The sequence below is a fragment of the Homarus americanus genome, unplaced genomic scaffold, assembly GCF_018991925.1.
Source record: "Homarus americanus isolate GMGI-L3 unplaced genomic scaffold, GMGI_Hamer_2.0 scaffold46226, whole genome shotgun sequence".
In the NCBI taxonomy this organism is placed as follows: domain Eukaryota; kingdom Metazoa; phylum Arthropoda; class Malacostraca; order Decapoda; family Nephropidae; genus Homarus; species Homarus americanus.
In genome coordinates this window covers 263914-287047 of record NW_024717453.1, presented here as the reverse complement: position 1 = coordinate 287047, position 23134 = coordinate 263914, and the positions used below count along the sequence as shown (strand labels likewise).

The 23134-nt window shown below is 35.7% G+C and overlaps 1 protein-coding gene across 1 annotated transcript; it reads left to right on the top strand.

Moving 5' to 3' along the window:
- The first annotated feature begins 407 nt into the window (after positions 1-407).
- Positions 408-22343, top strand: LOC121858878 (coiled-coil domain-containing protein 6-like). Its single transcript, XM_042355529.1, has 8 exons — positions 408-641; positions 3518-3667; positions 8547-8690; positions 11189-11277; positions 12570-12727; positions 13485-13736; positions 16028-16194; positions 19232-22343. The coding sequence occupies exons 1-8, from the start codon at positions 414-416 to the stop codon at positions 19463-19465; spliced, it is 1422 nt and encodes a 473-aa protein (XP_042211463.1). The 5' UTR covers positions 408-413; the 3' UTR covers positions 19466-22343.
- The last annotated feature ends 791 nt before the right edge of the window (positions 22344-23134 follow it).

Here is a 23134-nt window from a genome sequence, read left to right as displayed (position 1 = left end):
TCCTAGAATCCGAGTAACATAATGGATTCATGTAACTAATGCTTTATTCGTAAGTATATTTTTCAGAGACATGGGCGGCCTGTAGTGGGTGGCGCGTGGTGGGCGGCCAAGCAGCCTCATGTACCATTATTCATCTCGTGGGTCCCCTATGAATAAGGAAAGAAACCCTCCTTACTTAGGAGATACGATACTTTTCCAGCAGTCTTCTTAAGGTTTCAATTATACTATTAAATTATTAATTTAAAACGAATGCTGTTCAAAATTGAAATATATATCACTGTATTTTATATTGACATGTAAAAAGAAGTATAACTTAAAATATATATATTTTTTAGCACAAATACTCTTTATCATATGATATAGTGAATGACAATGAGTAGACGGTTTCGTCGTTTATTGTCAACAGTGTAAACATGGCCGACAGCGCGAGTGAGAGCGACTCGTCGTCTGTTACTGATGGACCAATTATGCAGCCGCCCTCAATGCCACCTTCCCCAATTACCCGGGAACAATGGCAGAAGAGGATAGACTGCCTACAGCAACAAAATCGCGTACTAAGAGCCGAGCTGGAGACATATAAACTGCGAGTGAAGAGCCTGCATGAGGAGAACAGGGCGTTGCGGCAAGCGTCTGTCAATATTGTAAGTTTTATACCATTAGTCCTCCTTCCTGACTGTTGTTTAACCAAGTAATACATGACATTTTAAAAGACAAAATACTATTTGTCTTTTAAACTATTTTGTTAAAGGAATGTCGTTCTAAGTGTAAATTCAAAGCACAATAGGTTTACTTCCTTGGGGTAACACCAGCTGAGAGACAAAATGTGAAAGAAACACTGTGCTAAATTCAGTCTTTAAATAATTGTGGTTCTTCTCTGATAATTTGAGATTTATTAATGCTCACATCTTTGATTTTATTATTAAAGTCATAGATTGAAAATGTTTAGATAGTTTCTATATTGGCAAATAATATCTACAGGTTATGGTTATAGGTATGTGTTTACACCTGACACACACCTCAACCAGCAACTTGAGGACATTTCACCAGGAAGGTAAATGCTTTCTTACCTCATGAAAAGGCCATTAAATATCGGTAAAAAAATTTCCATCCTGAACAAAGTTTATGGCTGCAACATCTGAGCTTCGACACCATTATGGCTCTTTTCGTCGGTGAAGGATTGATGGTCCTTTCATAAATAAGACCAATTGTGTCTTAGTTAGCTACTGTACAATATTTGACCATTGAATATAATTGCCTTTTTACCTCTTGAAATTAAAAAAAAGTGCACAAGCAATTATGGAACTTTTTTCTAATGGACACAATTGGATGGGTGCTCACTCTGACCTCTGATGTGGTCACAACACACCTAATGATGTGAGAATGTTTTTACTTAAAATTGGTAAGGATACCAAGGTTATGTTTACTAAGATTGTTTAAGCTGTGGTGAGATGTCAAAGCTATCTCACTTGCTAACACTTGTCTGAACTAACTGTGGCTCCATCACTGGTACTTTTGATGCAGCTGAGTGAGATGTCAGGTAATCTCATGGCGTGTCACTTTTGTTACAGTCATAGATTAGCTGGTAGTTGGAATCGTCACAGCTGTCCTTTATTGTACTTATCTTAGCTTGTAAGTTACACAAGACACACATGTAGTTTTCTGTTCACTTGTTGTTCCTTGGTTTAACATAAACACACGTAATTTTCTAATTATAATGGGAAGTAATGTCTGTACAATTATTTGGTATTGTCAGACTAATGAGCATCAGCTATTAGCTTGTAATTAGCTGAGAGATATATAGAGATATATAGCCCAGAGAGCTTGTCTCGGGACTCTTCTTTAGGGTATTGTGTTGGCTATGAACTAGTGGTTGGAAGGTAACCTCACTTCAAATGGCCATTAACGAAACAGCTGACACACACACACAGGGTTGGGTGTTAAAGTTATGGCCTGTAAGTCAAGATGGTGTGATATAACAAATGCTTATTTTAGCTTAGATGCTCATTACTCTGGGTGATAGAATGTATATAAGTAATGAATATGTGGTATTAGCCTGTATTTATATAATACTACTGCCTCTATATGTGACAGGCTAATACAAGATTCATTTTGCCTGTTTAAGAAGTGGATGATACCACAAATACCATGAGAAAACCATATTCAGAGTTTCGCTTAAATGACATGATCACTTTACTATAAATACCGGTACATATTTTTTATTTATCATTTCACCTCTTATCAGCTTGCTAACTGTTTGGGCAGTTGTTCTAGTTTTTGGTTACAGTATTCTTATGAACTTTATTGTCCAGTGTTGTACAGGAGGAAACCGGAGTGCCCAGAGGAAACCCGTGTTGTTTGGTAGGGTCACACTGGAAAACACCCTTCTCACATGTGTCCTGGCCAAGCAGGACTTAACCCATTTATTCTATCCATTAAAAAAGAGAGTGGAAAAGATTCTTTAAACATTCCAAGTTATAATTAGCACCCATTTTATATGCCATTAGCAAATATTTAAATCGCTATTGATTTTATAAAGTAACGGGAAACTGATTTGAAATTTTTGACATGAATTACACAAAGTAGTTATAGTAGCTGTAGAGTACAGTATACTGGTAATACAGTGCTGCTGTAATTTTGTTGGAAGCAGTACAGTATTTTGGTAAGTATGCATAACATTTAGCTTACTGATATTAGATTGAGGTTACCAGGTACTATTTATGGACCATCATTATCAGACAACATTAACTGAACCCATTTAGGCAGATGAAATTGGTTACTAATTCCCTAGTTTGATTTGAAAGGATCTTGTCAGTATTTGTTGTAGAGTGGGAAGCCTTTGGAGTAGCAAAGAAAATAAATTGATCACATTCCTGTATCTCGGCTTCTGTGTCCTATTGTTGCCTGTATATCATAATCATAAGAGAGAACTCCCTCTCTTTACTTTACCATGTCCTGTAGTCACCTTTTATGGTGTGTAATGGTTTTGGGGGATCAGTTCTCTGTGAGTCACCAGCTTTACCTCTCTCCATTATAATATTTATCGTTCTTTGAGGTTTCTGCATCCCCGGATCCCCACCCATCACAAGAGTAGATGAGGAGTAAAAAGATAGACATGCTTATAAATACTTGCTGTATATTATCTTGTACAGTACAGTAAACATTGACAGAAAATGATCCAATTGAATACTTGTACCGGCCTGTAATTTAGACTATAATTTTGATTGAGACTGAATGGTTTGGATAAAAATGCTAGGTACTGGACAATAGCTAATACTGTACAGTACAGTATGTTACACTGCTCCATGACACACTACAGTGTTTCCAGAAAGAACACACTGCTTTAAGGTCATATTTGTGTGCTATTTTTAATGATATAGTGAACTTATATACGATAATACATTCACTATATCAACTTGTGTATGACTTATGTTTCCTGTATTAGTAGTTTCATTGTCAGTTTAGGAAACTTTAGAATTTTAGTACATGTGTTCAAGCAATTTCTTTATTATCTCCACAGCAAGCTAGAGCAGAGCAGGAGGAGGAGTTCATCAGTAATACTCTCCTGAAGAAGATACAGGCGCTGAAGAAGGAGAAGGAAACTCTGGCTTTGAACTATGAACAAGAGGAAGAGTGTCTTACCAATGACCTATCACGCAAGCTCAGTCAAGTGAGTGGCATCACTTGGTCACAAAGTCTTGTGTTTTACTGGCCAGGTAGTTAATGAGTTGCTCAGTCTGTTAGTGGAAAGATTTATGGTTTGTCTGTAAATAATGTTGCCTTCAAGTCTTATGTGGCAAAAAAATTAGCCAGATAGTTCTTTCTGTTATGCTTTTAAATTTGTTGTATATGTGTGGTATTTGTAAGTCTTTTATTCTTAAGTTATTGATTTTGTATGGTATGTGTGGTATTTGTAAGTGCCTATTATTTTTAAGTTATTATTGATAAAATCTATTTTGTATAGTATTAATAATTGAGAAAAAGTGTTGAACTTTTAGATAAAGAAGATATTTGATTTTTTTTAATATGGAAGTTCTGATAGCTTTTTAGTTTAGATGTTTTATCAAGTTAGTAAAGTACTGTATAGGCTTTAAAACAAAAAAATTTATGAACTGAGTCTGAGAAATGAGGATAAGGATCTTATAAGAGGAGAGATTGGGCTTTTTTGAGAATGAACAAGTGAGAAAGGTAACTTGAAAGAGAAATTCATTATGGGGGGGAACTGGAAAAGTTTTGCTTAGGTTGTGTTAACATGAGCATTTAAGTGAGCTGTTAACTAATGGGCATTTTAGTAAGATTATATATTAACCACTGAGTATTGAAATCAGATTAAGATTAAAACATTGGGCAATTATGTAAGATTATATCACTAATAACTGATAAGAACGTACTGGTAAGTGAGAGGATGACTAAACTGATGAGCATTTAAATCAGTTGTAAGTGAACTTCAGGAGGTGGTGGTAAAAATACTATGATTGAAAGAATAAGTTTTGAAAAATAATTGAGCAAGTGAGTGTACTGTAGGGGGGGGGGGAGAGATGATTAGATGAGAGGGCGAGACTGCCTGAGAATGTTGTGTTTGACTAAGATGGTGTTGTGGAGGTCTGAAGTGAACTGTAGTATTGAGAAGTATCTGAAGAGGGTGTTTTGGAGGGCTGAAATAAACAATGGGGTTTACTTGATGCTAAAACGTGAGTTAGGTAATGTTTTTATGGTGTTTAGGAAATGATTGGAGTGAGGCTTTATGGGAATAATTGATAGTTAGGAGTTGCAGTAAATTGTAATGGGGAAGAATTGAGTTGGTGTTAGGTTGGAATGCTGTAAACTGTGGTGTTTGGAAGAGAATGAATTACAGGCAGACCCTGATTTACGAAAGGGCTCCATTATATAAATTGAAGCACATTTTCCCATAATATCCCATTATAAAAGCTGTACTATGTTCCTACAAAATTTTCCCCCCAAAATCTTAAAAATGCTACAAAACATGTTTTTATTTAAATTTTTTGATGTACAGTGTTCAAACCCTCGGTGACTTTACCGAACATGTGGCAACATCGGAATCATAGTGGAACTTTCTTTACAAATATTAAATCTATCATATCACTTACCACAAATTGCAAGTACTAATATTACCCCTAAAAATTATATTGCTGGCCACATATTCAGAAAGGCCACCGAGGGGTGGAACATTATACCTGTGGGCAACTGTACATAACGATTTTAAGCTGATCTTAAACAAAGAGTAAAATACTGTACATACAGTACACTACAGCACGAAAACTATTTTATAAATACTTCAGAGAAACAGGACGAGATTGGAAACTGAAGTTAACAGTATGAAATGCTAAACCAGCATGTAACATAATTATGTTACCTTAGTAATCCATTGACTTCCAGTTATAATTGATGGTACATTCTCTACAAAAGAAAAAATACCACGCTTAACCATTAAGTTATTGTCATCCTAAATTTCTGATGCTTTGTTTACTGTACATGGCACAAACACTTGTGTCAGCCATCTGCTGATGCTCCCCTCACTTTCCCTAGTTGTGTTGCTGCCGTTCTTCACACCTCCAAAGTTTTATTCACTTCCAAATTCCACACTTTCTCTTACAACTACAGTATGGGTACACACCTTTATTGTGCATAACTAGGGTATGAAACTTAGGAATACAGAATCATTTTCTATTATTTCATTTTCCACATATTACAGGAGAGTAAATGAGAAGAAGTTGGATAATCAAGTAGTGACTGTGTGTGTGGTGGTGGGAGTGACAGTCACTTGTTATATGGTGGGAGTAGGAGAATGATGACAATGAATATTTATTTGTTGACTGTAACATTATGAGTGTTGGAGAAACATGAAATAAGTACAGTATGCATAATTTATTAAAAAAAACACTTATGATTTTAGCATATTTTATATTCATTATTGCTGTAAAGCAGTGTGGGAAAATTTATACATTATACTGTATACACTGTATAGTATATATTTTTTTCATAATTGCGAATTTTCATAACTCATATCCTTGAAAATCGGGTCTGCCTGTACTGTTTTGTAGGACTGTTTTATAAACTGTGGTGTCTGTGTGGTGTTAGGAGGCTCCTGCATGCCCCCCAACTCTGCTGTATAGCCAGAAACAAAGTTTGAAACATGGATAGGTAAGTAGAGACATGTGAATGTTGCACTTTGGAGCACAAGATAATGTTTTCAGTGTTAATCTGCTTGTGAGATTAATTAAATTTAAGACTTAATATTAGTATTTTCTTGTAGTTTTTAATAGTTTGCTGTACATCAGCGATTAATACCTCTTAAAATCCTGCATCCTTTATGGTCAAAACTGTCTCTAGTGTAAATACAGTACAGTGCTAGATGATAAACTTTTTTGAAGTATCTAGTGTCAAAGGTTGAATTGTACATGTTGTAGCTTGTGTACTGTACAGTAAGTTCTAATGAAATATTAGCCAGTATGCATTCATCATTATTTTTACTAGTCTTACTAATAAGTGTAGTGTAAGTTGTATTGACTTATGAGACATGTGAAATCTGTTTTGTTATGACAGAATGTAGTTCATAAAAGAAATGCCTGTCCCTTTAAACTTGACCTAATGTCTTTAAACATCTATCATGGGAAGTTTCCATATGTATTCCAGTTTTTTATGTCTATAATATTAAGGAGCTTATGCTAATATTGTCCTTTGGAAAAAATATATTGTCTAAAAACTGTAAAAATGACAATACAAAGTTATGATTATTTAAATCACATTTTTAAATTCTCTTACCCGGTGAGCTTTATAAAAAAAATTTCATTCCCCAATGTAATACAGTGGTGATGAAGAACTAATACAGATTTTAAACACTTTACATTCCTGGAAATTTATGTTACTTTACACATTTTATCCCTTTAATCTATGCAGTAGTGTTGTATTGCCACCCAGTTCACTTAATTCAGACTGCTAAAATTTGTTCTTGTAGGATGTTCCACTTCAGTGGCCAAGTATTACTCCAGCAGCAGCTCCCTTCTGCAAAGTCCAGGTTTTACTTTATTGACAGCTCCCTTGTCCAAAGTCCTGATTTTAATTTACTGACAGCATCTCTGACGACCAGGTTTCACTGCCAACAGCTGCCTTTACCTGTGTCCAAGTTTTACCTTGCTGAGCACCCCCTTCTCCAAAAGTTTGAATTTTTCTTAACCAGTTACTGTACTCCAAAGTTAAAGTTTTACTTTCTTGGCTAGTCCCATCTGTAAAGTACAAGTTTTATTTTAGTGATTGCTCCTTTCTCCCTATTATTTACTTCATCCCTTCACATTTACCAATCCATGTTCCTCTCACCTGCGATTGAATAACAAACTCAATGTAAAGTACTGTAGTTATCTTTTCTATGTGCACACACTAGACTCCTGTAACAGACTCATGCTTCCTAACATCCAAGTTTGCTACACCGTGCCTTCTAATGATACACTCACATCTGCAGGCTTACAGTGTTTCTTAAGAGCATTGTGGGAAGAACTTCACCAGTTATTTAGCTTACCAAAATATTTTTAACTGCATATGGATATGCCAGATTTAATTTCATACATTTATTAGCTTATATAGCTGTAAACAATAGTGTTGATATTATAATGTACTAGCTGAGTTATCCGACTTCACCTGGGTAGAGGGGCAGGATATAATGCATGACCATCCCTGGGACACCTGCACCTCCTTATCAAATTTCAGCTCTGTCTTTAAGACTGGAAATTAATAAAGACCATACACACAAACACACACTCACACACAGACAAACAGAATGTATTTTGTACATACAGTATAGATAACTATACTTTAACAGCTGAGGTCTTTAAGTGCATATGAAGGCTAGTAATTATGCTTGTCCATCAATACTTTGAGTAGGTGGCTGGGCAGTATTATGAGGATAGTGTAAGTGGAAATAAAAATTAATTATCAATAAGCTATTTTAGTTTCTGTAGGTGACATTAAACATGTCAAGATGCAGAGAAAACTATGCAAAACTGAATTACTTAGCAAATATTTAATTGCTCACTGAAGTACTTAAGGTTTTCAAAATGTTTTGAAATAAGTGGCACCTTCATAAAAGTAGGAGGCAGCAAATTGTGTCTCAGGCACAAGCTGAAGCCCCAAAATAAGACAAATTTGTGTATTCATGTGGAAACTTCCTTTAATAGATATTAGGTAACTTAAGAATGTCATCCTTTGTTAATAACTATCTTGCCCTCCTACAGCAAGCCCTCACACTTTCAAGCGGGTTTGATTTTAGAATATATCGATCTCATTTGAGAAGTGTGTGTGGTCGTAACCCAAATTTTCTTTAATAAAAATGTTATCCAATTTCCTCCGTAGCTGCGCCAGGAGAAGGTAGAGTTGCTCTGATATTTGCACTATATAAGAGATAACATGATTCATACATATATTTTTCTGATTTCCTCCTCAGCTACACCAAGAGACCAAGATAAAATTGTTAAAATATTTGATGGATAGTGATGATGTCTGATTCCTAACCTGAATGTGTTTTTCCTCTCACTCAGTTGCGGCAGGAGAAGGTAGAGTTGGAACAGACACTCGAGCAGGAGCAGGAGTGCTTAGTTAATAAATTGATGCGCAAGATTGAAAAACTAGAAACTGAGACTGCAGCTAAACAGAATGATTTAGAGACACTTCGAAGAGAGAAGGTTAGTACTGTACTGTATGTTACGCATATTGTTCTGGAAAATATGTTCTTGTCAAGTCATTGTAAGTGTATATCGTGATGACAGTGAGGTGGTGGTTGAGGAACTGTATTAAAAAAAAATGGGGTTCTAATGATGCAGGTTAATATTTGGATCAGGATTAGCTTCCCATAGAACTTAGGAAACAGTACTATTTGTTTGTGTAGAAACTGGGTGGCTCATTACCACAGGAAACAGCATCGTAGGAGAAGTACTTATAAAATTTTCCTTGTATTGATTATATGGAGATAAGGTGTATGATACCTGGAAATTTTAAAGCTTGGAAAATGTAAAGACATGTAATATGTCTTGTAGATTAGTGAATTTTAATGTCCATAATTGTAAACTTTGAAAATTTATCTTGTAGCTTTCCATACCGGAAAGGGAATGATTGGTAGTAAGCTGTGGCAAAGAGTATACTGTAGTACTGTACTGCCATTGATGGGAAATTCTGCTTTTTCTGATTATCTTTGTAGATGAAGTTTTTCACCCCTATTATCAATTTCATTAAGCTTTTCTGCATATTATTGATTATGTCTATGTCTTTCATCATTGCATTGGCTTAATCTAAATGTTGTTACACCAACCATCTGAAGTTTATCGCACTAAATCTTTGAATGATTGCTAGATCATACATTCCCTTAGTGGTTTTATACCTCATTGGAGCAGAAATGTATACTTTGTTTATTAGCCCCTTTACTTGCAGTCAAGTTTATGATCTAACCAGTATACAGTGGTCCCTCGGTTAATGAACACAATTCGTTCCAGAAGGTCGTTCATTAACTGAAACCATTGTTTCAATGGGATTTTGGGTAATTGGTTCCAGCTCACCGAAAATTACATACAAAGTAAAAAAAATGCAGGAAAGTACACTTACTTTGAGGTGTGTATGTAGAAGGCTCCTGGTTGATGATGATGATGGGAATTAGTAGTGGGGGTGGAGGAGAAGAGAAGGAAGTGGGGGTGGAAGAGAAATCACCCCATGCTTGATGCCATCATTTCACCCATAAAATTTTAAGTTCACTAGGTGTAATTCAAGATTATTTTCTTTAAATCAACACTACACTGCACTATATATTGTCAATATGTTAAATCAATTTCAGAATGACCAATAATTTTACTGTAAAAACGTAAAAATACAGTAGAAGTCCAAAAATCCGGACTGCTTGGGGATTGGGTCGGTCCGGATTTTCGGATTTTCCGGATTCTCAGGCAGTACTTTTAAAATTCAAATTTAAGGAGGAATAAAGAAGAGATGAACAGGTACATTTTGATAGTTTATTCATTAGCAAATATAGCATGCTTCATTTATCAAAACGAGCAGTTTTAAAGAAAAAGCTGTGAATTCTCGAATTTTATTCTGTGCCTTTTTTATATCATAAATTGTAGACTTTCCAATGTCGTATGTTTCCATTAGAACAGAATTGCTCCCACCATGTTCTAGTTTCTTAATTATTTCAAGTTTGTCACTCAATTTCAACGTGTTGTTCTTTCTCTCCACACAATGAAGTTTATCTACAGTACTTTAGGAGCCATTATTATGGGCTTGTACAGTACAGTACTCTGTAAATGGAAAGAGTAGGACTCAAAATTACATACCCCTGTATGTTGTCACAGTTTGATTGCTCATTTTAAAGTGGCGACCACATGGTCGCTTGTTGTTGCTGTGCAGCTGTGGCGCTGACGCATGCGCACATACACACAAAAGCCCGCTAAAAAAGAAGAAAAAAGGTTTGAGTTTTCGAAAAGTTCGGATTCTTGGGTGGTCCGGATTTCTGGCATCCGGATTTTTGGACTTTTACTGTACTCTGTGTTCAAGAGACCCCACAAGCAAGATGTTTCCTCCACTGAAGTGAGATACAAACTGAGGCCTTGGTGGGTGAGTGAAGTGGCTGATGGGTGCACCAAAAACTAGTTCCCTGTACTGCAATTATGTTAAATAAGTGTTAAAATGACTAAAAAATTTAATATACAACTTGGAAAATTATTGAATAGTACAACCTTCTTGATATTTACTCCAATTTTAACGAATGTAAGCCCTAGAACCGATTTCTGTATTGGCGGACTAATCTTCCAGCTGGTGAGCAAGAAAAAGCATGTCGAAACATTTTCGTAAGAATTTCGTTAACCGAAATGAAGATTCTTATGGAAGGTAATTCGTTAACCGAAATTTCGTTAACTGAGGGACCACTGTATAACTCTTTTACCAGAACCCTTCATTCTGTTAAAATTTGAGTATCTTTTTGTAAACAAATGTCTGAAATCACAAAGAAAAATTACAATGGGATGATGTTGAACCAGTGATAACACACACATGGACATGAGTACTTTTCATTTTTAACAAAATATTATTGTGTGTTTGTGTGTGCTTAAAGGAAGGCATTCTTAAGGTGGACGTTATCAGTATTATTTATTTTCAATTCATGATGTTTAATTTATATATGTATTTTTTTTTTTTTCAGATTGAGCTAGAGAATACACTAGAACAAGAACAAGAAGCACTAGTCAACAAACTATGGAAGAGAATGGACAAATTAGAAGCAGAGAAGAGGTATGTGTGTTGTTTAGCACTGGTCCTAGTAGTTTGATCTTGTTTATGTTGTTACTTTGGTAGTACAGTATTTCACCTTGAACATTTATTTATATAGGGGTACACTAGCTTTATAAATTTGACAGGGAAATAAGTACAGGTTCAACATGTAGAATCTGGTTGTGAGTAAACTGGGAATGTGAGAAACCCGTATATTTTCACCACTGTGCGAGGTTAGCCTACATGATTACGCGATGGGCCCGAGATGAACCTGCATGAACTTAACTTGGCTAGACCTGATTGAACCCACATGACTAATACCCAGGCTCTGTGTATCATGATTTACATTTTGAAGATACAAACTTAAATTTATCCGCTGTGCAATCAAAAACCCCAAAGTGACATTTTATTTTATTTTTATTGTTTACTTCTTTGTAACTAACGTAGATTCTGACACAGGCATGTGAAACATCTCCATGGCAGTTGGTTAGTGGTCAGGGTTGTTTAAGAGGATTTATGTATGGAAGCTACCCCCATGTCCAACCGACCCTCTGTCTGAGAGGAATCAATGCCAGTGTCCAATGTGTATCAGTGCAGTTCTTCCAAAATGATAATATTTTGGTGAGGCAGCAACATGAGCAAGCTGCATCTCACCGTAGTGTCTGTTTAGCTTACACTGCATTGTGGGTGTGATGTCAGCCAGTGGGGTGTTTAACTCCTTCACTACTGGGACGTCACTTTTAATATTTTATTCGGTGAATACCAGAAGATTTTATTCAGCACAGAGAGGATCCTATACGCAAGGTGTTAAATGGAGTTGGGAAGCATGAAAGCAGTGTATGTAGTTGTCTGACTTGCATTTTTTTATTATTTATTTTTTCAATAGCTTTCCATGACTGTTAAAGGATAAATGTATTTGTAGTATCTTCATTTTTTTCAAGAGCCTTTTCCCCACAATAATGGGGGCTGGGGGCCTGGGATTTTAGCAAACACACACACTGACAGTCCATTCATTTGCTGTCATCCCTTCAATTTTTACATCTGAAATAGAAATCTCCTGCTGGGTTACTCCTCTTCCACACCAAGGCCCCAAATGTCTGTCGAGGTTACCCCAGTTGCTTCACACACAACTTAAGCCTCATCCATCTGCAGCAAATTCATTTCCCCTAATCACTTGATGACATGCTCTCAGTTGCTTCCTAAACGTTGCTACCTTTTACTCTTAACAACAATAGGACTAAACTGAACCTGAGAGTTCTGAGATTATAATTTATTGAAAATACAGTATTTTGTTATTTGTTATTTTTCACCAGAATGCTTCAGGGAAAACTAGAGCAGCCAATCTCCAATCCACCTTCTCCAGCTGACTTTAATCAAGGTGACCGAGCCAATAATCTATCTTCTCATATCCAACATCTGCGGGATGAAGTCTCTAGGTTTCGAGAGCAACTCACAACTGCTCAGGAGGAGCGTAAGTACAGTACTGGTCTCTGATAATCTAATTATAGTTTGATGAAAGTGAATAAGATAGAAATAGTGAAACTAAGCATTAACAAGATGACCTGAATATTCTATTGTTTAAGTTAGAAATATATTGACCCCCAAATTAAAGATTTGTTATCATTAACTTTGGTGCTTAACATGCTTGACTAATATGGCTTCCTGTCTTGCACCAGGTGTAGAAGAGACACAGGCAGGTTTAAGTAGTTGTGAACAGTAGTTATACAAACATTGAATGGCATATGAGTTTGTTCTATAAAGATGTTTTGCTTTTTATTTTACTGCAGAAAATATATAATTTATGAGGGGGCAAAAATTTTAGATCACCCTGATCATTATGGTCATTAAAAATTGCTACAGAATTGATTTTAATTGAAAAAAATATAGTATTTAAAAGTTTGCTTATGCTTGATTTCAAAAGTCCTACATTATGCTTGAAAGGTATAATTATTAATATAATTTGCCCCCAAAATTATATTACCATAGTACGTATATGTGCTGACTTCTCCAACACTCTAGGCTCTGCAGTCATAAAATAATCACCGTGAGTTATGTTTCAGCACTTTTTGACCGTTGTTAAGTGTTTGGCTAACCTTTTTGTTCAGAATAGGTGGTTCATATCTGTGGTCAGTGTGTAAACTTGATTTCCTATTTCATTATTTTGTCTTATTTTAATAATATTTTGTTTATAATCAAGTTAGATAAGGTATTTCGTTGTACTTTTACAGATAACCGCACAGCTCAACAGTATGCAAATGAAGAACGCTTAATTCGTGAGGAGAATCTTCGTCTGCAGAGGAAACTTCAGATGGAAGTTGAGCGTAGGGAGGCCCTATGTCGTCATCTTTCAGAATCAGAATCTAGCTTGGAAATGGAGGAAGAGCGGCACTACAATGAGATTACTTCACAGCGGCATCGAACGCTTTCTAGTCCAGTGCCATATAATCCATCTCCTAGTTCCTCAAGACCACTCTCGCCAGGTAAGGAGCACACTAATAATGCTCAGGAAGACTAGGTTTAAAGATTATAGCCAATTGTCATTTTTAGTGTGATAATTCAGCGAGAGATAGAGAGATTTTTTGGCGAATTTGATGAGTATTTTTCAAGAAGTTTGTATTCTGGTGCCGTTTTAGACTGACCTTTAACTCTCCTTCATTCATTCACTCTTTAACTACTGAGATAAACCATTTAACACCTTCTTTTCATGGAATTTATTTTGTTTGCTGCTTTTATGATGTTTAACCCCCCCCCTCTTATAAAACTTCCTTTACCCCCCAACCTTCCCTTTTCATGTTCATTCTCTCTGCCTCATCCATATACAGTAATTCTGAATTTTACACATTTTTTACCCTGCATTTCACTTCCCATTCTCACAGTATGTCCATTCCACGTTCATAAACCCGAGTCGGCTCTCTATCATTCTTCTCTGTATGTCTTATTCTGTTCATCCTGTTTGCTTTACACACATTCTCATACACTTCTATTTATTGCTCCTAATTTGCTTCTTCCTCTTGCATCTAGTCCAACTTACGTTCTCATTCAGTAATGTTTGCTCAAATATTCCTCTGTTTGTCTCCAATTTTATTTCCTTTGATGCAGTTCTGTTGCCAAATGATGCTTAATGCACATTGAATTTTCTTCCCCTAAGGTACTCCATTTGTTGAGATATCCACTGCCAGGTATCTGAAGCACATTACATTTATATTCTATCTCTATATGAGTTCTTTTGTCTCTTAACATTATGACAACCATTTTGTCCATCTTTCATTTGCTCTACTTTTTCTTATTTAAATTTTTTATTTTTTTTACTTTCCATCTAACATCTCAATACAGGTGTACGGGTATCCCTCATTTAACAATTATTCACTAAGCGATATTTCTGTTTAGCGATATAAATTTTTTAATAACCTTTCTTGTTTAACGATGGTCAATTTTCAGTTTAGCGATGTTTGACTTGCTGGGAAAAATTGTGGAGGAAAGTTGGAAAACTGGGGATTCTGTACAAAACTCTAATATGTCTTAGAAGTAAACAAATTATAAAATAAAACTATAAAATAAGAAAAAAGAAGAGCATGCGTCTGTGGGACGTAATGTATGTATTGAGGCAGTGAGCTGTAACTGTGACCAGTCGCACTCTTCCTCCCTCCCTATGTGATGTTACGGCATAAAGGCAGCACATTTCTGTTGGGTCGGTTTGGCTACTGCCCAACTGAACTGAGTACCAGTAAATGTGAGGAGTAAATAAAAATAAATAAAATATAAAAAATGCAGCATTTCCATTTTGCAATCATTTCACTACACATGGGACAAGAGCCCGCGAACTGCTAAGAGATCTCCCCCTCCCCGTCCCCTCTGTGTGTGCTAACTCCCGTGCATGTAAGAAATGTTTATTCCTTTCATATTTTTTAATTTTTTATATTTTTTTTTGGGGGGGGGCACATTCTACACATAACAGAGTAGAAAAAAATTAAGAAAATTGTGCATCTCTACCTTAAATTACGAGTTGAAAAGCAACCATAACATAGCTCACAGCTGGCATGAAGAAATTTTTATTTTCTTGTTATGAACTTATGATAATTAATATTGTTATTATTATTATTATTTTTTTTGCACATATATGTGAATGATTGTGTGCATAAAACAGAAAAAAACACAGAAAATTACGTATATACAGTATACCAAAAATTACAAGTTGAACAAAAATATAGATCACAGCTCAGCCCCACCCAATTTGAGTGCTACTGGATGGTGAATCAGCGACTGTTACACAATTATAAGCCATCTCCAGGGATATTCTTCTTTGTTTTCCCTCATTTAGCAGTAATTTTGCTGAACGGTGGATTTAACGGGTGCATCCCTAGCATTAAACGAGGGATACCTACCATTTTTCACTAATCACTTCTTACTTACAAGTGGCACAGCTCTTCTTTAATAATAGTTATAATTAATTATATAATGGCCAGTTTAATAGGATTGGACTGTGCTTGTCCAGCATGGGTGTGTATTCAGACATTAGCAAGGAAGTTATCATGTCATACATAGAGATACTGTATTATGTAAGTACTGTAATAATTGTGCTACTTTTCTTTTTTAAATTTGGGGGAACTTTAATTGAAAAGATGTTTTGTTTACAAGTAGTACATGGCATAGATAGATAGTATGCAATTAGATATTAACTAACTACTTTCTTTATATGCTCTAACAACCTATTGTTAGAATAGAATAATTGAAGCAATGTAAACATTATTCTGATCTTTTCCTTTATCAACAGGCTTGTCGGGCTACAGCGGGGGGCGGGATCTGTTCTCCCCACCCAGTCCCATGGGTCGTTGCCCACATTGTGGCCAGGTGATCCTTCACCACCCGCCACCCACTGTCCCTCCGCCCAATTACCTGCCCTCTGCCTCCCCTCCTCCCCCACCTGTAATCTCACCTGCAGTAAGTCTTGGCTTTGATATTTAACCATCAAACATTTGTTAATTGGTTTTGTTCATAGGTTATATAAGGTGTTTCATGTTTGAAAATCGTGAATACAGGTATGGGACCACTTATACAGCATGCTTGGGACCTGGGGGTTACCGGATAGGGTATTTTTCCAGAATTTGGAGCGCCATGCACAAAATTATAAAATCTACCGTAAACCTTCTGTAGCTGGCTGCAAAGCCTCTGTTGAGATCACTACTTTCACCACCCAAAAAATAGCTTTGCCTGTACACTGTAACATTAAAACTTAAAATTATAGGCATATAGACAGCAATAAAGAAAACATATAAATAGCAATAATGGAAGCATAAAAAGAGCCAAAATTATAAGTCACTTTACACACTGCGTTGCAGTCTCAGGGATGCGGGTCGCCTCAATGGTCACCTTAGCAACCAGTCCAGTTGGGGACGCTGCCTGGCAGGCTTCCTTACCAATGGTGCTCTGTGCCACGGACCCCCTGACTTCCACACACTCGCCTCACAGTGGAAACCCATAGATACTTGAAACTTTATCTCCAATGATAATTATTTCTATTTAATTTATTTTTGCAGTTTCTATATGTAAGATTGTGTGCATGTAACTGAGTAAAAAAGATGAAAAAAATTACATATATCTACCCAAAATAACAAGTTGAAAAATAACCATAATATACCATGTACAGTAGGTCACAGTTGGGGAATGGTCGGAAATTTTCCCTCTCGGCCCGTGTGTTCCTGCGCTCGTTTTAAATAATTCCTTCCAGAACCTAACCAGTTTTTGGAGTGTTCTGGATACCGGGGCACCGGATAAACAGTCTTATACCTGTAGTAATATCAAGTAATCTCTAAATTTCAGATCATTGGTACTGTACGGTATTGTTATGTTTGCCTTTAAGGAATGCGTTTTATGCCATTCTTTTAAGGTAACTTGGTAACAAACTTCCAGAGTGAGTTGTAACTTTTCTGGTTGTTTCCACTTAATGAAGGGAACATAAGCATTGTATTGAGGCATTTTCTTGAAGCAGACTTATTTATAACATGATAGGGAGTCTTAGCATGAGGCTAAATTATTTGTTACTCTTATGAGTCAAGCTTACTTACCTACTTACTATTTTCTTCTTAACCTGCCCAGCCTAGATTTTATATCCCTATCTTATTCTGTTTGGTGAACAAAATAGAGAATAAGACAAAGTTCAACCTATTTAATAATAGTGTAAATTTAAGAACCTCTCCTTTTATTTATGTTAGTCCATGTGTTATCACCACATAAAAGTTGGATTCTAGTATGCTTTAATTAAACAAACATTTTACTCACCAGGCAAGCAGCCACAATCAGAATTTGTGTCCACCAGCAATATACAGTGAGAGAGTGTCACCTTAATATTAGATCTTTTAAACCTCACAGCACATCTAACTTACGTAAGACACTGTACAGTAAGATCCTGCTTCACCCTTTCACTATTAGGATGCCACTTTTTATATTTTATTCAGCTCAGAGGGGGGACGACCTGTAAACTAGGGGTTAATGAGTAACAATGCACACTGGACTACCAGCCGTCAGCCACCCATCAACTGCTGGGTCACTGCTGACAGCGAGGGTCTGTGTTCGCTTATTGACTCATGGACTGTGTTTATGTCATTGACCATAGAAAGGATTTTTATTGAGATAAGAACACCGTTTTAAAAAATCTTGAAACATCTATCTAAATATTATTTCTATTAAATATACAGTAAATAAAAACTCAATATTTTTTCGCAAATCGTTAGTTGAAGACAAAACATAGCATTTATATATACAGTATACTGTATATGGGTATCCAACTGAAACACTTAAGATTAAAAATTTTGTTCATCTGACCGTTCCATTGCTTACTACAACAGATAATGGAAGTGTGTCATACTATAGAGCTTTCAGTGTGCTGTGGTGCATTAAAAGAAAAAAAATGTGTGCAGTTGTTTTGTTTTAACTTTTTGAATGGTATAGTACTAACCTTTAGACTTAAATTTTATATGTCTAATGAACGCCTACAGCTTGAGAGCATTGATTTTGATTTATTGTCCTAAGAGTGAATTTTGGTATAATTTTTATTTTTTGGATCCTCATTGGGGAAAAAAATGCTCAGTAATATATACAGTAGGTCGAATTTTTAAGGCCAATTTTTTTCTAAAAAAGTCAGAGGGTCGACCTATACACGTGTACTGTTTTCTAGGGTTTGAAATCTTTGCATGTTGGGGATGGGTATTGTATTTATGAATTCAAGTATTACTGATAAGCTATTCAATGCTTGTATTAGGCTAAGCTCCTTAACCTAACAATAGGCTAACCTACGACATGCTTCCAGCAGGCTAGGATACTGTAGGTCTATTGTAGGCTAGCTTGCCAGCAGGTTCCTTCTTCTGTACATCAAAGGCAGAATACCATTCATTTATGGTATCATATGGCACATTACTGGTAATTACCATATACACATACTGGTACAAATAAAAATTCACCTTGCACTGCTTTTATTTCATTGTTTACGGCGATACACCAGCTGATGATAGCGTCATTCATCTGTTTACTGAGTTTTATGCTCACATACTAAAGACAGTGAGAAGAAAAAAATGAAGAGATTTTTAAAAGAAATTTGGAAAAAGTGTATTATATCAAAGGCCAGTCTCAACAACAATTTAGGAAAACTAGCTCAATTGGTGTTGCTAGCTATGAACACTAGCTAACGTTATGCCTCCACGACCCATTCCCTTATATGATAACAGAATTTTACTTCTAGATTAATGTAATGTTTTATGTCAACATAAGAATTTTATCCAAAAAGTCGGGGGTCGACTTATACACGTGTGTGTGTGTGTGTGTGTGTGTTTTGTATAAAACTAAATTTTTACAACAAAAATACATGTACCAGTACTGTATTGGTATACTACAGTATTAATGAAAAATAATATATTTTCAGTTTAAATAATTAATTTAAATGAATGTAAAATGAATAAACATTCAAAAAGATTTTATTTTCCAGTTCCAGAGACATGGGAGTCGCACTTCACAAGAGCGATTTGTAAAACCCATTGCTCCTCCCCCTAGCAGTTCTGCTCTACTGGCCACTCCAGCCTCACATCACCCTGCATCTAGCACATCAGGATCATCAAATTCCACACCTCCACATCATCCTCCACCTGTTCCAGCACCCCAGCTACCATCTTCTCCACATCCAGTTGCTCCTCCCTCACCAATGGATGTTAGCCGTAATTGATGGAGAGGACCTTGGGTTGTTGGAGAGGGTCTTGTGTGGTTTCTAGAAAGGTTGCTAGCAGGCTTTTTGTCCTGATAGACTTGGAGCATTTTTACCTCCATTTTGTTGAGTCTTGATGGTCTTATTTGTTGTGAAAAATGTGATACAGATGTTTCTGATGTGGAAGATATAAACAGACAGATCCAGAAGCTACAACAATGAAGGTAATTGTGGCCCAGACAACACAGTGAACAATTTATGCCACAGATGTTTCATTAGAAAAGTTATACTTCTGGTACTTCTGGAGTCTTAAGCCTGGGAGCTAGTGGCAGTTGCATTGTGGCAGTTATTGGGTTTATTGTTTGAGCCAAATATGTGATATATATGAGATAATAATAGAGAGAAAGTGAGTAAAAGTCAGATGAGTAGATTGCAGAATGAAATTTTAACCAGTAGTAGTATAATAATTTTCAAGCATGTACGATTGAAGTGTTACGTGTTCTCTCTCTCTCTCTCTCTCTCTGTCGCTCTGTCGATTGTGATATGAAAACTACTGATGTTTTGTGCTGATGCAGTAACACTGTCTTTAGTAGAATTTTGAGCTGACTTGTTTTACAACAGAGAAGTAACGCCAGTACTTCAATTGATCTTGACACAGTTGACAAGAAATATTTTTTTTCACAGTTACTTGAATTTTGATACATATGCTCATATTAGCACAAACAATTCCTGGAATTAGTAGAAGTGTGATCTGTTATCAATAATTAGTATAGATAATTGTGTCTTGGTTAATTTAAGTGATGGTGTGTGAAACTAGTTTGGCTACTTCTTTATATCCCTTTTATGTATTGGGAAGCAAGCAGAATGAGAGTCTGATGCACTGAGTGTTGTTATTTTTTGGTTTCTCACTTCTCATGTTAAATTTTACAGTTATGCAATTAAAATGTTATTATAGAATGTGAACTGACCAACAGCTTCGTGTGGTGCACTCTTCACGCTCATGGTAGGTCTACTATACCTCTGAATAATGGTAATTGAAATATAATGCAAGATCCATTGTGATAAGTCAGATAGTGTGCTTTTTCTTGTAATTCAGATTGCACTTTACATATTCAGGAAATAAGAGTTCCTTTATTCTTGGAAATATTATTCATCACATTTAATTTTCAAATGAATTGTTTGAGTAGCTGCATAATGCTTTTACGAATAGCACCATATAATATTTTTTCTTCTAATCCTTGTTATTTATATTTACTTTTGGGTACTTTAGTAGGAAAACTACAACTGGCTTTACATATTTACAAGATTTTAAGAAGTGGATGATTGTCAAGAATTGAAGTGGAACCCCATTAACCAGTGGGCTAATATAGAAAATGCTGGAGAGTTATATTGCTTACTTTTTTGTTTAATGATTACGATCATTATGACTTTCATAGTAGATATTTAGAATAATGTAAAAATTTAGGTGCTTGTAAGTTCCTGATTACAGTAAATAGATATACTGTACTGTATTGAAAAAGGATATATTAATTTTAGGCAAGTACACCCTCTTCCTCCCAGTTAGAAATATGTGTATTTAAACTATATATATGCAAGGAAACCATACAAAAATTTCTCCATTCATTATTAATACTCTTACAACTTTGAACTATACAGAATTTACAACTCACAGCCAGTCTTCTTCAATATGTACACAACCTTGTTATTGAACTTCCCCACAAACTCTCAAGGAGGTGATGCAGTTATTTTTATATAATATCCCTTTTGTATTCACTTTTCTACTTTTTCATTAGAGCTCAAGATGACACTGCTTAATTTAACATCTATTACTGTACTACATTTGTACTTCCATATCACAAAAACTGTTTTAGATTTTTGTTTTTTCTTTGTAGATTTCTAAATTTCACATGTCTTCAAAAGGTCTATCTTGAAGACTATACATAGACTATGTAAAACAACATCTGAGGGGCTTTAGGTTTCTTAAATTTGTAACAAATAAGTTTAGATTCATTGGAAGTTTTTGTACTGAAGAATCTTTTTTCAAAGGAAAGAAAGAAGAGCGAGGGGTAATTATAAACTGGCTATAATCTTCATTAATCATTATCCCGGGCCCATATTTATTGTCAGTTTTCCAGCCCAACTAGTTTTTCATATCTTTGTAGTACCCTGTGCATGCTGTCTGATGTAACCATTTGAATTCTCTCAAATTTTTTTTTTAAAACCCTTTAGACTCCACCAGTGTCAGAAATTTCTTTGTAAATTCCTTATAAATTCTTTGCAGAACATTACCTCCAGTCATATCTTCCTTTTTTATCTCTTATTAATTAAAGTTGGCTCGTGGTCTCGGTCATCTACATTTTTTTGTCCCTATTAAGTCAAGGAGACACCCTTTGTATACTGCACATATGTTAATAATGAAAATATGTGAATATATACATTGTCAAATGTTGTAATGTCCTCGTTCAACTATTAACGTTATGCACGACGAGTTAGTTTCCAACCAGTGCTGTTTGGATATACTGTATGTACTATTTTAAAATAAGAAATTAAGTCTTACATTAGTAATTATTCTGTTATATGGTTTTGCTCTTCAATTATGTCTAGCTGTACCATCAGTCATCTAACAGTGATAAACATTCAACTTAAGATGAATTATGGTTTGTTGTTGTCTGTCCATTTGTTAATCTTTTTTGTAACTCATATTGACTCTTTGTTGATGCAGGGTCACTGATGTTGGTATGGTAGTGTATCTTGGAGTGAGGGTATTGCAAACCACACATTTCTGGCTTCAGTGCACACCAGTTAGGGTACCAAACATTGTGCTTATACAGGTATGGAGGTGTGTCATTATTGTGACTTACATTATATACCTTTACTGAACATCAAAAGTATAATAATCTCTTGCCCTTATCTTACCCCATTTCATGAGACCCTAAAGGTAGCATGAGTTCAAGTCCCACTTCACAAAATGATACTTGGTTGAAGAATACTATGCCCAAGGTATGCAGCCATTCTCAGTTGCCCAGAAGGGCATAGTATGTGCCATTAATGGCGCTGTATTGCAATCCTGCCATAGACTTTCCACCTTCTGCAAAGTGTTGTTGTAACTATAGACAGGTAATGATTAATTTGTGGATGTTTCCCCCTGACAGTGGAAAAATCTCAACATTTCTCCAGGTTTAAGATTATAACTGTTTCAAGCTTTTACAATATTCATGATGCTTTATGCTCTGCCTCATCTTTTCCTTTGTATCTCCAGTACTTGGTATACTCCCTGTTACTAATTTGTGATATACTACCAGACACTCTTATGATGTATGATATGCTCCTCAGACAATTACCATGCTTTTATATGCTCCCACAGACACTACGATGAATTATCATATGGTCCTCTGACAATACCATGATTTATGATGTGCTCCCCAGACTTTACCATAACATATGATAAGCTTCCCAGACTTTACCATAACATATGATAAGCTTCCCAGGCTGTACCATAACTCATGACATGTTTCCTGGACACAACCATAATTTATTAATCCATTTTGAAATCCTGATCTTGGTATTAGTGTTCATGTACCCTCATTTCCTTATCTGCTTGACCTTGAAAACAAAGTATGGTATTTTGTTCATTTCATCAGCTTAAAAGATATAATAGGTAATTTATTGAATGGCAGACCACTTTGAGGT